Raw genomic sequence first — 18,006 nt, forward strand, 5'->3', positions numbered from 1 at the left:
TCAAGTCCAATAATGTATAAAAAGAATTATACACCATGACCAAGTGGGATTTATCACAGGTGTGCAAGTCTGGTACAACATTCAAAAATCAATTAATGTAATCCATCATCAACAGGCCAGCGAAGAAAAATCACATAACCACATCAATAGATACAGAAAATCATTTGACAAAATCCAGCACTTATTCATAATAAAAACTCTCAGTAAACTAGGAAAGAGGGGTATTTGCTCAACTTGATAAAGAATATCTACAAAAACTCTACAGCTACATCACACTTAATGGGATCGCTTCTTGGCCTTTTGGCTAGATCATGGCTCGAATCTGTCTTGCTATGATCAGGAAGAAGGCAAGGATGTGGCCTCTCATCATTGATTTTCCACGTTGTACTGGAAGTCCTAGCTAATGCAGTAAAACAAGAGAAGGAAATAAAAGGTATACAGATTGGGAAGGAAGAAATACAACTCTTTGTTCATAGATGACGTGATCATCTAGGTAGAAAATCCAAAAGAACTGACCAAAAACTCTTGGAAGTGTTAAGCAATAATGGCAAGGTTCCAAGATATAAGGTTAATATGGAATTGATCTCCTTAGTATTTACCCAAAGGAATTGAAAGTGTATTGTCCACATAAAACCTGCAGCTTTATTTATTTAGAGCAGCTTTATTCATAATTGCCAAAACCTGGAAGCAACCAAGATTTTTTCCAGTAGGTGAATGGATAAATAAACTGTAGTATATCTGGAGAGTGGAATATTATTCAGCGCTAAAAAGAAATGAGTATCAAGCCATGAAAAGACATGGGTGAACTAAGTGAAAGAAGCCAATTTGAAGAAGCTAAATACCATATTACTCTGGAAAAGGCAAAACTGTGGAGTCCGTGAAAAGATCAGTGATGGGCAAGGATTTGGAGGAGGGAGGGATGAATAGGGGGAGCAGAGAGGAATTTTATGGCAGTGAAACTACTTTTTATGATGACATCATAATGGTGGATACGTGTCATTATGCATTTGTCCAAACCCATAGAATGTGCAACACCAAGAGTGAACTGTAATGTACACTCTGGGCTTTGAATGATAAAGACGTGCCGATGTAGGTTCATCAGTTGTAACAAATGTACCACTCTGGTGAGAGACGTTGATAATGGGGGAGGCTCTGCATGAGTGGACATAGGGGATATGTGGGAAATCTCTGTATCTTATGCTCAATCTTGCTGTGAACTTAAAGCTGCTCTGAAAAATAAAGTCTCTTGGGGGAGGTGGTGAGAAAGAGGAGAAAGAAGAAAGAAATAGAAATGAATCAGGACCACCTGTACCTAAATTTAAAACATACCACCCCAAACCCGGAACTCAAAGAGAGAAAGACGATACATTTGCCTGTGTTGAAGGAAAACAATTCTACTTGGAAAAATACTGTAAAAATATTCAACAGCAGATGACAAACTAGGAAAACATGTGTGCATGACCCGTGTCAGGCAAGGGGCTAATTTCCTTAATGTAGAAAGAACTTGTACAAATCAGTAAGAAATTGATATTTCTATCAAAAACCAGGCAAAGGTATGCAAAAGCACTTCCCAAACACAGGGAAACAGATGCTAGTGACTGTGATAAAGCTGTCTTGCTCATAATTACTTGAAATCAAATTAAATTAGCTACAGTTTGTCAGCCGGCATATCAGTTAAGGTATGGTGTACACACATGAGCTTTTTCTTCATGGCGCTTCACACGTTGCACTTGTACATTTATTTGTGTGATTACTTGATGGATGTTGGTTGCCCCAGCCAGGCTTCGAGCTCCATAAGGGTAGGACTTGTGTGTTGTTTTGCTCACACCACCTTTGTGTTGTCTGCAAATTGCGCATTGTTTGGACTCAGTACATATCTACTGAGTGAATGAATAAGTCAATAAATGAGAATGGATAGAAAATTCTGGGACCTCACCCAACCAACAGAGAGCAGTGGTGACTACAGGACAGTAGGACTAGTTGCAGGAGAGGAAAGGAGGTTGCTTTCAGTTTACCACTTTATTCCCCTTCTTACTGTTGAAGTTTTTGAAATGGGTATGTATGGTTTTATAATTAATGATTTGAAAGTAGCTCACATTTTTTGAATGTCAAAGATGGGAGTGGGTGACGAAGAGGAGACAGAGGATACATGGAGGTGAACTTTGAACTCATATTATCTCAACATGTTGATAAGTAAGCAAAGGGTCTGTCTGGGCTGGACACTGTCAAGACAGTGCTGAGGGGGCAGGAGATCCAGCCAGGTGCCCTGCTCAGCCACACCAAGGGGCTGGTTGAGATCTTGAGTCTCAGACAGAGATGGAGAAGGATCAAGTGGGTGTCGAGAGTCCAGGAAAGCCAGAGGTCAAATTTGAGTCATCCATTGAGCCAGAAAAGATCCCCAGGCAGCATTCTGAGTCCAGGAGATGCGAGCGACAAAGAATGATATGGGGCAATGTGTTGCTCTGGGTCTGCTGGCAGCCGGAGCAGAGTGCTGTGCTCTGCCTCTGTCATATCTCCCATTGACTATGGGTGTCACTGGGTGTTGGATGGTTATTCTGGCCAGAACACCAACAATGAGTCTTGATCTTGTGGAGGTCCCGGGGACTCAACTGCCCCTCTCCTCATGAAATAAAAACCCCTCAGCAAGGCACTCAAGCCCATCCATGATCCGGTCTCCACCCACCTCCCTGATCACACTCTCACTGTGATTCTTTTCAGTTCAGCTCCTCAGCTTATTAGAGTCCCTACTATGCACCAGGAGTTTTCCTGCCCCTAGGCGTTTGCTGCTTTTTCTGGTTTGCCCTTCTCTCCTTCACCTCCAGTCCAGTTCACCTGGTGAACATCAGCTCATCTTTCAATACTGGGTCAGCTTGTCTCTGAAACCTTTCCTGACACACCACCCAGTGGAATATCCAATTTCTATTTGTGTCATCCGTGTAGCATATACAGGCTTCTCTTAAAGCACCTGTGACATTCATGAGCATGTGGACTTACCCCATTAGATTATGAATTTCTTAAGGACAGGGTCTGTGTCTTACTTTTCATTATAATCCCAATCTGGCAAATTATATGGGACGGGTGGATGGATGGATGGGTGGATGCATGCAAGAATGGATGAAAGGAAGGAGGGGTAGGTGGATGGATGAGTAGATAGATGAACAGAAATTAAGCTCCACAAGAGCTGTTACTTTGTTTTGTTTCTTGCTGTATCTCCACTGCTTAGCACAATTGTGTAGCACATAGTAGATACTCAAAAAAATGCTTAATTCATTAATTACCCTTTAATTAATTAAATGACAATCCACTATATAAACAGAAGTTTGGATGGATGGATAAATAGATGGTTGAATGGAGAGATTGAAAGATGATTTTCCATTATAAGTATTCAAGAGGAAGATGCATGACCACCTTGATGTAAGACAGGAGAGTCTTGATTGTCCAAAACGCTGCCTTGTTATTGTACTCTGGCCTGTTGCTGTGTGTTAATTGAAATGTCAGAGACCAGTTTTTAACTCAAAACATTCGAACATACATCTTCTCTGTCAGTCACACCCAGAGCTAAGTTTTATCACCACCACAGGACAGTATGCCCACGAGTATCACTGCTGTATATTGAGCAAGGGAGATGTATTTCAGAGAACTCCCAAGAAGCCACAGTTTGTGCTCTGGGGGCAAGATGATCTCTAAAATCTGACCAACCTCTGACATTTCCACAGGTATCCAAGACCTAGCTGGAGGTCCAAAATGCCCCTTAGGAGGAGTCAGGGACCAAAGCAGATGCTCACGAGCCCTGCAGGGACCCAGGCACTTGTCACTACAGAGACAAGGACACTGGGAAGATGAGTCTCTTTCTCTTCCTAAGCCCCTACAAGATGGATGTAGCTCAGGACTCCACGGGGGGAAGTTGCAAGGATAATGCAATAAAGGGAGAACCCTGGGAGAACAAAGGAGGCATCCAACAATTTTGTAAGGATATTTAATAGTGCTCTCTAGTGACAGGGAAGAGGAGGGGGCGGGGAAGCGTAAGCCACCATGGGGCTGACATGATGAGGCTTTGCATCATGGGAGGTGAGGAGAGACAGCAAGAAAGCCTGCCCAGCATCTCCACTGGGGTGTCAAACAGCTGTCTCAAGTTGAACACGACCAAAACTGAACTCTTGATCTTTTCCACAAACCTGCCCCTCCTCTGGTGTTCCCCATTTTAGTAAATGGCAGATCCATCCTTTCAGTTGTATAGACCAGAAATCTTGGGGCTGCTCTTAGCCCCTCTCTTGTTCTCACAGCTCCGTTGGCTTTACCTTCACACTGTATGGAGATTCACTTGTGTACCACCTGGACCGTTACTCCTGTGGTTCTGCCCTGTCCATTCCCTTTAGTCTGTTCCAACCCACCAGCTGGGGTGACCCTCCAAAAAAGCCCGGGGCACATCCCTTCTCTACTCAGAATCCTCCAGTGGCTCCATCTCACCCCGAGTAAAAGCCAAAATCTAGAGTCACCCATGGCGCTCCACCCAAACTGTCTTCACCCCTTCTCCCGCCTGATTGCCGACTCCTTCCTCACTGTCTCTGTTCCTTCCTCCAGCAGGACAGACCCACCACTCTTGGGACCTTTCCCCTTATGATCCCTTATGCTGGCCTGCTGTCCCCCTGAGATGCCAGCCAGGCAGGCGCGCTCACTTCCTTGACGTCTCTCTTAGGATGCCCCCTTCTCCGTGTGACCTGCTCCCAGACCCAGCAACCCCATCCTCCTTTCCTGCCCTACGCTTCTCCACGGCACTTACCACCCAACCAGCTACATATTCCACAAGCGTACCCAAATGGCAAAGACTTCCAGCATTTTGCTACAGGATCCCCACCCAGTACCCAGAAGTGCACCTAGCGCTTAGGGGGTGCTCAACTAATACTGAATGAGTGACCCGACAGAGTATTTTGCTTTTATTTCTTCACAGTCCTGTAACAGTTGATTTTCTCATTTATGCTATGAGTATTAGAGCTGCCCCATCACCCCCCTGTCTCTGTGCGCCCCTTAGCACTTACAGTGCCTTAATAACAGCATGGCTACCTCTGCGCCCTGCTGTCAAGGCTCGCACGCTCACACTGAGATTCTCATTAGCTCCCAGTTCCTGAGCTGGCTGCTAGAGAAAGCTGGCTGCACCTGGCTCGAAGGCAGCCTATGGTGTCCCCTTGGGCTACTTCTTCCCGTGTGAGCCTACCCTGTCCCTGCGTGTCTCTAGCTCAGCATGCAGTAGGCACCCCAGCTCCAGTAAAACTCCAGTCTCCTTATTGTCTCAGGGTCTCCCTCTCTGGACTGGGAGCTTCCTAAAAACAGGGCCTGCAGCTTTTTTGAGTCTTGGGATCTCAAAAGTGACCTTTGCATTGGGCCTTGAAGGATGAACTTGAACTTTCTGGGCACTCAGCAAAAAAAAAAAAAAAAAAAAAAAAAAATGGAGATAACAAGGTATAGAGACGGTGAGGGTCAGGAAGAAAAGCAGATGATTGGAGCAGACCACTCTTTCTAGAATTTTGGCTGTGAAAGGGAAGAGAAAGAAGCACAGTGACCAGGAGGTAAAGGTTTAGTTTTTAAGTCCAGACCCTTTTTGGCCCACTGCCCTCTACGGTCCCTGCCTCCCGGTCTTGCTGCTTCTCCCTCCTTCTACACCCTCTATTCCCATTTTTCTCTTCCTTGCTTCAGCCACTCTTAGATGCAGAAATATGCCTTTGTTCTTCCTTGGAATGTCCTAATAATAATAATAATAATAATAATAATAAGCTATTATAGTGAGCTATTTATTGAGCTATTTTTAGAGGTCAAGACTCACATGTGTTTATTTATTTGATCATCCAGTGGCCCTATGAGGATTGCAGTATGACCATTCCTATGCTATTCACAAGGAAACTGAGGCACAGGGAAGCTAAACAGCATGCCTAGGTGACATGGCTATGAAATAGCATAGCTGCGATTCAACCTGAACATTCATCTGGGCTCCAGATTCTACACTCTCAACTCTGCTATAAGGTGTCTGCTTCCCCGGGTCCCAGCCCCAGTGTTAAGCTCCCCTGAGAATCTTCCCTGCTGCTTCCGGGACAATTTGGGCTCACCCCACTGTGTTCCCTACTGGGACCCCATGCACACCTCTGCCCTCATGTGTCTCCTCATGTGTCTCTTCAGTTGGCGGTGGGTCTGTCTCCCCTGCCAACCAGGAAGGAAACTTCAAGGGCAGAAATGTGTCCTGGTGTCTTTGTAGGGCTCAGTGTTTGCGGTTGATCCGTAAGTATCTTCCTGTTCTTTCAAGGTCAACATGCTTATTCCTCGTATATACTCCAGTATATACTCTGTATATGCATTCCACATATGGGCCCAATATTGAACCCATTTCTGAAAATTCTCCATCTTTTTGTTTTCTACCTCTTATTTCTTTGGATGGTTGGCTTCAGAAGTCCTAAGAACTTTCCCTTTGAATATAAGTCGTGATGAAGGAAAAATGAACCATGGTCTGGGTTTATCCTAATTGGAGAATGGTATGCCTCTCAGATGAAGGGGAGGGCCAAGCCAGCCCTGAATTTGTTTCTCACTGCCAAGTATCCTAAGAAGGGTTTTCCAAGCCAGGTGTGCAAATATTTTTAAAAATCTGATAACTTCCTATCTTGCTCCTTAAATACATTTAACAGTAAAGGAAAGCCTTCTGGCGTCATGTTATTGAATTCCTAAATCTTTAGCTTCGAAGAACTTCACTCGGATTATTAGCAAACATCTACCGACCCCCTTTTCTGTGCCAGGCTGCCCGTATATATTATCCCATTATGGCTTCCCCGCCACGCTAGGAGGTAGATAGTGTAAGACGTCCTACAAAGAGAGAAACAGAGGCTCAGAAGAGCCAAGTCACAAGCCCTGCACCACACAGCTGATGAAACAGAGGTTCAAAATCAGAACCCAGCCAGATCTCGCTGGTGCACATTCAAGGGTAGGTCTGCTGAACGCCAGATGCTTCCTTCCCGTTTCTTAAAGCTATAGTAGTGGTGCCAGGACCTTCTACTTTAAATTCTGGGGATAACTGAGCAGCGGACAGGGCCTAGCTTGGCAGGCAAGGCTTGGAGAATTTATTCTCTCCTCTTGCAGCCAGACAGGCAAGGCAGAACCCAAGCCTGTGTCCTGGGTGCCAAGACATGAAGACAAGCATTGCCTCCTTGTTCTCCTCCATCGCTGTCATCACCATCATCAGTGAGGGGAGAACAGCTGAAGGCTGGTGGCTGTCTTATTTGGGTTTCTCTTGGTGGGTAAATAGCATCCCGGTCCAATAATAGAATGGAGACTCATAGAAAAGCTCAGAGGAGAGAAGGGATGGCTGGGCATTACATTTGCCAAGGGGCTGTCCAGTGCGTATAGGAAGGAGACATAAAGGGAGGCAGAAGTGTAGCCCAGATCATCCCCATCAGAGACAGAATGCCCAAGTGGTTGGCCCAGAGGAGCAGTTCTCATATTTTATATAAGCAACCTAACCAAAAGGTTGTCTGTCTCCAGTCCCACAAGATTTTGGAAAGATGATCCTCAAGACTGTTTGAATCCAGACATTAAATAAACAAAACTGTACATTTGTGGCAAAACGGTAGTTAGCAGGCGCTTACTATAGGCCAGAGGCTTTAAGTATCCGTATTATATTATGTAATCACCACAATAAACCAATGAAGGAGATATTTTAACCCCTCTTTGCAGACCTGGAAGCTAGGGATCTGGAAAGTTCTTTGCCCAGGTTGCATGGGGGCTGCCGGAGGATTGGAGTCCACGGTTCTGCCAAGCCTGTGCCGCCCCACCTATGGCCAGCCCCCGAGCAGAGAGGCCTGGAAGTATGGACACTCAAAGGCATTAATTCATCATCTTTTAGGACCCAGAGACCCCTTTGAGAATGTAAATTAACTTCCCCCTTAGACAAATGCACAACCCACTCCAAAGAGAATTTCAGGGAGACCGTGACCCCTTCACACTCATGGTTGACGGTGGCTTATGGTCACCTGCTCCCCAGGGAGATTATTCCATCTAGGTCCAAAGAAATCATATTTGAACCTTGGTTCTCCTTGTCTTCGAACTGGAGTCTTAATCACCAGGCTGTGGCTGTCCTTGGCTCTAGTAATAGAAATCGATGAGTAGTCCAAAGCTCAGGTCTGCGTCTGACACTAAAAGATGATGCTGGGACCTTCTTATTGACCTAGTTGATTTTTATACAAAAAAATAAAGAACTCCAGTTTATGTGTATATCCCATACAGAGTTCTCAAAAAGAAAAAAAGAAAGAAAACCCTAATATATAATCTTTGCATAATAGACCAATTATAGATTTTCCAAATCTCAGTAATCTAGCTTTCAAAGCTTCTTTGAATAATTACATTTTCATTTGAATTCCATAACCCTCTAAAAGAAGGAGGAAAAGTTCCAAGGAAATTATTCTTATGAATATGATATAGTATAAATAAAAATATGATATAGTATACTTATAAAGTATAAAGTGTCAAAAGCTGGGCTTATACACATTAACTGATGTTCATCTCCATTAACATATGTTGAGCCCCTATTATTTGCCCAGCACATGCAAAATACTTTAGTACACATGATCCCATTTCATTGCTCACGCCCAGCAAGCCCTTGAGGGAGACAAGGCCATTATTATGACCTCCATGTCATGGAAGAGGAAACTGAGGTCCAGGGAGGCCCTGTGACCTGCCCCAGGTGAAACATGGGTGGGTAGTGGCAGAGCCAGGACCAAAGCTCTGGGTTCCAGACCAGCCCACGTGCTTGTACCTCAACCGACGTGTGAAGCAATGTTTCACATGTCTGCTTGAGATTAGAACTTGCTGTATGTAATGCAAATACCAAGAAAGCAAGCCTGTGAGTACATGTAAGGATCACTTGCACGATGAATTAGGAAACTTTTGTCCTCCCCAACATTCAGGGCTCATTTGTGGGCCTCCTTGGCTGTGAAGCCCCCTGACCACCACCCCCTTTTCCCAGCAGAGGACCTCATACCCTGGAACCTGGGGCCACTTATCACACTGGACCATGATCATCTGGTGCCATCTGCAGTGAGCCCTCCACGGGTAGTAAATTTCCGAATAAGAGTCAGGGACATCGGGGGCATCCGGTGAGGGATTGGACCAACGTTTGTTGCCATGACAACGGCTTCTTGACTTGGCCTCTGACCAACTGTCTCAGCAGGTGAGCAAGCAGGAGGAAGCAAGGATGACTCAGGGTGTCCCTGCCTGGGGTGAAAGCGGGGATGACTCATCTATTGAGGCAAAGGAGGCAGGCAGGAGGCCCACCTTGGATGTTGGGTATTTCTATCAAGGTCTTGTCTTCCCTGCCAGGCTGAGGGTTTCTGAAATGCAGGGATCACCTCTCAATCACCTCTCCATCCCCGGCGGAGCCTCCCACAGCACTGGGTAGTGTCCAGTGAATGGTGAACCTGTATTGTCCAATTAATGCCAAGTTGTGTACTAGTGTCAACCACACTGATTTTCAAACTGCTCATCATGACCCATGAGTGGGGGTCATGAAATCACTTTTGGTGCTGCAGACCAGCATTTTTATTAATGAGTTAGAAGAGAAGCGAAAAGGAAAAAGAATGAGAGTGCATCCTACATCATAAGGATCAGTATTATTTTATGTGAAATTTTTTTCATGGAGAACATGAAAAATGTGTGGTGGGGGTGATTGTGTGTACACTGGGCTGTGATATAAAACACATTTTTATTCTGACTCACAAAGTGTTTGAAAAATAATAGAGAACAATCTTAGAAAGACACTTATTTGGCCAGTTTTCTGATTATAGGAACATGAGAATCTAATGGTCATTTATTTGCATTGTTTATCTATGTATTCAGTATTCATCCACAAATCATCTACGAGAGTTGCCTTGTCCACTGTGTCATCCTGTTCGGTGTGAATGGGAAACATCCAGGAGCAAGTGACTGGCTCAGTGTGACCAGAGTCACTAACTGGGCAGCAGGGGCCAGAAGAGGTGTGTGTGACTGGTGCCACCTCGTGCCGGCCCATCTTCTTCAAAGCAGGAACCTTTGCTGAGCTTTTGTGGTTCAAGCAGGGTGAGCAGTGGCCTTGAACTGCTGACCTCTGCAATCTCTCTGTCTCCACTCACCCTACCAGTTGGCTTAAGTCACTCGGCGCCTGTATGTTGATATGGTCGTATTGTTCCCATGGGTTTCTTTTGTCATTGGCAGTCTTGTCTCCTTGGTTAGTTTATGCACAACTCGAGTGTATCTTCTGCTGCTTTTGCATCTCCAAAATGCCTTGCAGGGTTGGGAACAGAGTAGGCACTCAATAAATGCTTCCTGTGTGTTGACAACTATTCATTGCTCAGGTCCCTTCTAAGACGTCCCTCTATTCCTCACGTTCTCGTACTGTGGAGCACGTACATACGGCTTCCTGGTTGTGTGTGGTAACAGTCTTCTCCTTCGCTTAGACTGTGAGCCCACTGAGGACAGGGAGTGTATGTATTCTTTTTTTTTTTAAGATGTATTTATTCTAGAGAGAGACTTGAGTGTGAGTCGGGGGGAAGGGCAGGGGGAGAGAATCCCAAGGAGATGCCATACCCAGCGCAGAGCCTGACGTGGGGCTCGATCCTATGACCCTGAGATCACGACCTGAGCCAACACCAAGAGTCAGACGCTCCACCGACTGAGCCACTCAGGTGCCCCAGGAGTGTGTGTATGCTACCCATCACTGTATCCTCTGCCCCTAGCACAGCACAGTGCCCACCTGCCTTATTCATTGTGTCCTCAGTGATCTGTACTTGCTAGTTGTATCTGTTAGTTATCACACAGCAATGCTGAGTACCCATAACCTCCACTATCTCAAAGACCCACCAAATCGGTGTTTGTTAGTGTGGAGCAGCTCTAAGCTACAGGTTGGTACTGGAGCAGCTCCATGTGTCTCCTCACCCTCCTTTGATGAGCAGGCCGGCCAGGGCATGTTCCTCTTGTGATGATGGCAGAGGGACAAGAGAGCAAGTTCAGCTGTACAAACGCTTTTCAGGCCTTCGGTTCTATCATGTGCATTAATATACTTCTGGCCAAAGTTAAGTCAATCAGTGAAGCCCAAAGTCAAGGAGCAAGAAAGCAGGCTCTGCCTAGGGAGGTTTGGGTGGTGAAGGAAAAAGTGAATATTTCTTAACAACCTACCCAAGGAGGTTCTCAGGCTCTTGCTAAATGTTCATGGGATGGCAAGGAAGGGAAGAAATAATTAGATGACAGAGGTTTCCCATAGGTTTTCGCCATAAAGTTGCAAAAGTCCATGGGGACTCTTCTACCACAGAGAAAGCTAGAGTTCTAACAGCCCAACCACCCAGAGTTAAGTTTGTGGGGCAAATAAAAGAAGCCCTCGGAAGTGACGACGGCCAGCAGAGACTCCCCCTCTGCTCAGGGACACTCGGGGGTGGCAGTTGCCTCTGGGAGAGAGAATGGGACAATGACCACTGGCTCCTCAAGAGGCATCTCTGTTGGGATAGAAGCCAGGCTGGAAGAAAATGTTCTAGTGTGTGTCCTTTGGCATTGTGTGCATGCAGATGAATGCCCACATGTTTGTTAAAATCAGCAGGTCAGGATCTTGAGGAATCCTTTCAAAAGAGCTAGCCCTCGCTTCTAAAAGGAGTTCAGAGCCCTGGTCACCATGTTGGCTTACCAACCCTGGTATGGTTTGAGGTGGTGCAAGGTTTTGTGCCCCTCCTTTGGATACCTGAAAAATAACAATCTGTTTTCTTTCATTGTCTCTGCCCGCCAACTGCAGGAGTGCTGTGCCTACCAGACAGCCTGAACCTTCACAGGGACCCGCAGCGGTCAAACAAGCCGGGGGACCTGCCCATGTTCAGCCAGTCGGAGTTGAGGACCATCGAGCAGTCCTTGCTGGCCACCCGCGTGGGCAGCATTGCAGAACTAAGTAAGTGGACACTGGTTCTCTGGCCCCTCTCTGTGCCCAAGGTGCAACTCCCCTCAGGACAGTGCTTTGTCACCAGCCAGTTGACAGCTTTTACTGAGCACCTGCTGTGTGCACAGAACACTGCCATGGTAGCCATAGGGAAGGCAAGGGCTCTGGAGTCAGGCAGGCCTGGTAAAATTTCCTGCCACTGTCGCTGTTGTAGGTCAAGTTCTTAACATTTTCTCAGCCTCAGTTTCCTTTTCTATAAAATAGAGAAAATAAGAGTACCTGACTTAAAGTATGGTTGTGGTGATTCAATGAGCTAAGGCCCATAAAGAGTTTGCCACAGTGGCTGGCACATGGTACACACTCTATAAATGGTGGCTGTTCATTGTTGATTTCTGATGAGATCCATTTAAAGCATATGTCAGATCACATCTTTCCTCTGTTCAGAATCCTCCAATGGCTTTCCATCTGACCCACAGGAAAAGCTAAAGTCCTCAGAATTGCTTGCAGGCCACTCCACATATCCCTCTTATTCTTCCACTCTCCCCCAAGACCCCCTGAACTCCAAGTACTTCGGCCCCTTGTTTTTCCTTGACTATAGCAGGCATGCCTCAGGACCTTTGCACTTACTATTCCCTCTTCCTCAACCACTCTTCCTCCAGAGAGCCACATGACTGACTCCCTCATTACCTTCTAGTCTCACCTAAAATTATAGTACCCTTTAGGGGCACCTGGGTGGTTCCCTTAACCAACATCATGTGGTTAAGCATCTGACTCTTGGTTTCAGCTCAGATCATGATCTGATGGATCATAAGATCGAGCCTTGCATCAGGCTCTGCTCTCAGCGGGGAATCTGCTTGAGATTCTCTCCCTCTGCCCTTCCCCCCAAATTAATAAATCTTAAAAAAATTATAATACCCCAAAGACCTTTTTCCCCCTAATTTTTTTTGTTTTTTAATAAAAGTTTCACAGAGATATAATTTATAGACAGTTCATCTCTTTAAAGCATACAGTTCAGCGGTTTTCAGTTATTTACTAGGGTGTGCCATCAACCACCATCAGTTTTGGAACACCAATTGTCATCACCCCAGCAAGAAACGTGGTAGCTGTTAGCGGTCATTACCCTTCCCCGCTCCACCTAGCCACACTCTGTATTTTACTCTTTTCTTTTTTTTAATTGTTAATCTCTCCCTACTAGAATATATTCTCACAGAGAGTAGAGATAATTTGCTTTGTTCATTGATGTAACCCTAATGCCAAGAACACTGCCTAGCACATGGTATGTCCTCAGGAAATGTGAAGAGAAGGGGGAACGACAGGGAGAGAGAGGGAGAGAGAAAGGAGCAGAAAGGTGGAGACAAGGGAGGAATTGTCAAGAAGGCTGGGTGTCTCGAGTCTGAGCGGTGATGTGCCACGCTTATGCACCCTCTAATTCAGGGCTGTGCCCTTGGAGTCTGGCCAACCAGAAGAAAATAAAACTGTATTTACTCATGATTCAATTGATCGTCAGATTGCTTGATGGCGTGTTCCTGATGGAATCTGAGCATTGATCTCAGAAATGATGGATTATGTTGAAGTATGAGTTGGTGTGACATTCTAGAAAATTCTGAACCATAAAAAGGAGTCAGGGTGCAGAAGGTAACTTGCGCCTCTTCCCAAAGGAAGTCCCTATACACGCAGGACAGGCATCCTCTGTTTAGCACAAAGGGAAGTCAAAGTTGATTCAAGCTGTGGGGGGCCCTGTGGTCATTAGGGAGCTACTTTCTGGCACCTAAACTTGGAAATTGCACATCCATCCTCATCAAACCCAGAAGTCACAAGATGCTGCCTATCACAGGGTCTTCCAGCTACCCGTCAGCTATATAATCGTTCTTAAACTTTTGGGTGCCATGGACCACTTTGACAGTCTGGTGAAGCCTGTGGACCCTGCCTGAGAATAATATTTTTAAATGCATGAAATAAGTGCATACATTTACAAAGGAAACCAATTATATTAAAATTCAGTTACTGAAATATTTTTTATCAAAATTGTGATGTAGTCATTCTGTACTTTTTAGCAGCACATTCTATAACAGGATCTAGCAGCAGCTTTGATGACCCTATTATTTGGAGGTAGTGATATGTGTGAATGATATTTTGAAATATCTTCAGTAATTGGAAAGGGATAAGAAAATGTCTGCACTTTCACAGCTCCCTGGGGATTTTGGATATAGAGGGTCCAAGCAGCACCTCGGGGGGAAACGTTGCTCTGAGAAGAAATGCCACACTGTTTGGGCCCTTCCAAATTTCTAAGACATGCCCATGACCCTGGAAATGCAGAATCTGTCAACAGGATTGGGTCATGTCTGCGTGGGCATAACCTGGGAAGAGCTTCCTTACCAGCTCTTCGCTGGGATCTCAGAGGTTTATCCTGGGATAACCTTAAGGGTCCCTCTTAGAGTCTAGCACCTGGACTGGGGCCCTGCTTAATTCTGATACTCTTCAAAGGAAGGATTTGCTAAATAAATCTGTACTTCACCAAAGCAGTCAGCTTGCAGCAGCAGCCAGACGAATAAATTGTTCTTAAGGACAATTTGCTCTGTAAATTAGACACTGTCATTCTCATTGAATGTTGACTTTCACATATGAATTGTCAGCACACAAATGGGTGCTGCTAATTACAAAGGGGTTTTGTACATTCATTAAATCAGCCCCATGGAAGGTGTGTGTGCAAGCACATTGATAAGCTACCTCGGCAACCAGAGGTAATAAAATTGCCTGCTTTTCTGATCTCACTGTAATTTAGAGCGGCTTGCCCTGTGGTCTGAATCAATACGAGCCTTGCTCTCTCTGTTTACATAGAAAGCTGTTCTTCATATTCAAAGATTATTCTATCAATGTGGCTTGTAGAAACTACTGTTTTTCTGCAAAGGTGAGCTAGAGCAAGTCTGTTCCCAGACATCCCTGCTCTTCTGGAATCAGGCTCAGAGCCCCTACCCATGGCCTTCTCGGTGGTCAGTAATGATCCGCAGTGGCTGATGTTATGGAACCAGGGAACTATGATAAATGCGCATGAGCTATTTCCAGTGTAACCACTGTTGTCCGCACTGGCAGGAATGGAGGCGAGAGGAGGATGAACAACTTGTCTAAGATCCACCGCACCCACGAGCTGCTGGAGTTGGGACTGAGTGCAGTTCTCAAGGCGGAGCTTCCGTGCCTCACCTCTAGACTGCCCTCCCTCAGGGAGCAGCCCAGCAGATGTTTCCACATGTTACAGGTGCAGTGAGGGCTCTGTTCCTTGTAGCTCTGAGGATCAGCTGCTTGCCCTGTAGGATGCATCGTGGAGGCTCTCCTCTAATCACAATTGGAGGTGCAGAAAGTCACAAAGGATACCACCTAGATGGGGACCACCATGGGGGACAAGATGCCTCCCTATAACCCCTGCCTGTATCCTCATCACCCAGGATGTTCACAGCAACTTACCTTTGTCCAGCGCATTGTGGCTTGGGGTGAAAATATATCCACTCATTCTGGAGCACCTGCTGTGTACCAAGTGCCTTCAGTAGATGAAAGGTGTTCCCACTTCACAGATAAGAAGACTGAAATTTGGAAGGAGAGAGGTCTTGCCCAAGGCCACACAGCTAGCAAATGGCACAGTCATAATTCAAACCCAGTTTTGGTTTTTTCTGCCTTTCTATGCTGTGTCCCATTCAGCTTTGCATTGTGAGCCCCAACACATCACCCCTAGCTTGGGAGATATCTGTCACCTGTCAGTGAATAAAGGGATGACGCATAGTGAACTAGTCTCTGAAAAAAGACCAGAAGAAAATGCCACCAGTGAGGGGAACTCTTGATGACAGTCCAGTCAAATACTCAGTATTCTGTGGAACTGGATTTTGATCTCAGAGACCTGGAACAGAGCCTATGTATGCCTAAACTATTTGAGTGCTAAGCTCCATTAGGATGCCACAGAGGCCCCCAAACTGACACAGGCTGGCGATTTTTTTAAACTCTGAGCTCTAGAAAATTTACACGATGATGTACTGAACTTCACAGTTGACCTAGAGACCGGCAGGCATTCCCTTCAGGCTCTCCTTCCCTGAACCAGTGACCAGATCTGGGGGGATTGGGTCCACCCAGGCTCTCCCACTGAGGCCATGGGAGAAGCAGGGGCCCATGCTTTGTTCTCACTTTTGAACCAACTTGACTCCGCATTGGGTTCCACTCAATCTCACACTTGTGTCCTCTGAGGTCTTGTCTCAGCTGTTCTGCCTGACATCCCAGGTACACCCTGACATCCCAGCCTTACGCACAAGCTCCCAATGAAACCCCATTGGACAGTCATTAGTTATAGTGTTTGTTTTCTGTGGTTTAAAGGGGAAAAAAATGAGAGCCTCATCATAAAATGCCCCTTCCTATTCACACTAAACTTTTCACACTCAGCTGTGAACTTGTTGCTTCCATTTGATGAGGCAATCAAAATGGGGCCATTAATTTACAACGGTGAGTAAAAAGGTTTCTGGGTTGCCTCTCCTCGGTGTCACCAGAAAGGAAAAAAAAAAAAAACAAAAAACTTAGTCCTTATGGACAAGAGGGTCTCTCTCCTTGTTTGGAATGCAGATGGGCTCTTTTCAGAGAGTCCTGCTGCCTCCAGCCCCTGGGGTGCACCTGTGACCCTCTCCAATGGCAAAGTGGCCACTGACCTCTGGGTATTTTTTGAATATTCTGCTCTACCACAGAACCTTTGCCCTTGCTGCCCTTTCTGCCTGGAAAGCTCTTCCTCTGGTATTCATAAGTCTCCCCTGCTGCACTGTCACCTCCTCGGAGAGGCCCTTCTGTGCCCACCCCCCCTTATCGCCTCCCCCACTGCTGCCTATACACTCTTCCTCCTTTAATTTTCTTCATAGCAGCACTTATCACCACCTGACATACTGTATGTTTATTTACATACTATCTGTCCACCCCACCAAGATTGTAAACTCATGACAGCTGAGAGGGTTGGTTTTTTGTTTTTTGTTTTTTTTAATATCACTATATCCTCAGGGCCTGGGATAATGCCCGGCACATGTAGGACTCAATAAATATTTGATGAATGAATGAATGATAGGTTTCCTGCTCAATCCAGAGTTCAGTCTTCCATTGTACCTAATGACTTGGATTGCAGGTGATCTTTTCATTCTTTCTTTTTCAAGGGAAGGGTTTTTGGTGAGGAAAGTTAGACAGCAGTTTATGATGCTGGAGAACACCTGTTTCCTCATCTGTGCTGTGTGACGTAAGGCAAGTGACTCAGTCACTCTGATCCCCGGTATTACCATCTGTGACAAGAGGGTGATGATCCTTCCTCCCCCAGGGTTGTAGCAGGTTTTGAAAACGTACTATAGTAAATGACAGCTGACTGTGGGTGAGGGGAGGAGGTGAAGTTGCTGCCTCAGTTCCTGTCTTTTGGGCAGAAGGAGCCACCGTTGGAACGTGTAGCCCTTTGTCCCAGGCAATCATATCTAGCATGCGGGGGGATGGCTTAATGGGATCTGCTCTGACCCTGAGTCTGGCAGGTTAGAGCAGCATTTCCCAAGGGCGGGACAGGAGATGATCGAAGGTGATACACAAAACACTTTTTATTTTTAATTGCCATGAATTTTTCATGAGTACTAGAAAAATATTGGTTTTCCATTTATGGCACTGATATGAAGCTTCCTTTTAAAATGAGTGAAAGAATGAGCCAATTTAAAGAAAAATATTAAGTAGATAAATTGTACCTGCAGCCCACAGATAATGAGAGAAGTCCTGATGGTGATTCTCAAGTGGTCGGCATTTGGGAAACCCGGTTGTAAGTGAATTCTATAAGGTTTCTGGAACCAACTCCAGCTGCCAGAACACAGAGCAGCTAGTGACAAGTGGATTTGTAGTTCTGGGTTCACGAAGCTGACGGGTGAGACCGTGGATAGCACGTACATAGCGTGGGGTTTGAAATGGAGCTAATGATTGCAGAATCCCTGTGCCAATTCCATCTCCTGTGGCCAGCCCTCCTCAGAGATGTCCTTAGAGCCTCTGATCAGGAACTAGGCTGATGATGATGATGATGATGATGAAGATTATGGTGGTGGTGA

At 45.7% G+C, this 18,006-nt stretch overlaps 1 protein-coding gene across 1 annotated transcript in view; it reads left to right on the forward strand.

The window, feature by feature from the left end:
* Positions 1 to 18,006, forward strand: part of ABTB3 (ankyrin repeat and BTB domain containing 3) — a 298,415-nt gene that overhangs the window by 158,469 nt on the left and 121,940 nt on the right. Inside the window, exon 2 of the mRNA XM_028088606.2 lies at positions 11,786 to 11,935. Within this exon, the coding sequence (XP_027944407.1) occupies positions 11,786 to 11,935 (150 nt within the window). The remainder of the gene's footprint in view (positions 1 to 11,785; positions 11,936 to 18,006) is intronic.

The sequence above is a fragment of the Eumetopias jubatus genome, unplaced genomic scaffold, assembly GCF_037043125.1.
Source record: "Eumetopias jubatus isolate StellerSeaLion01/CBP00866 unplaced genomic scaffold, mEumJub1_p1.0 scaffold_8, whole genome shotgun sequence".
Classification (NCBI taxonomy): Eukaryota; Metazoa; Chordata; class Mammalia; order Carnivora; family Otariidae; genus Eumetopias; species Eumetopias jubatus.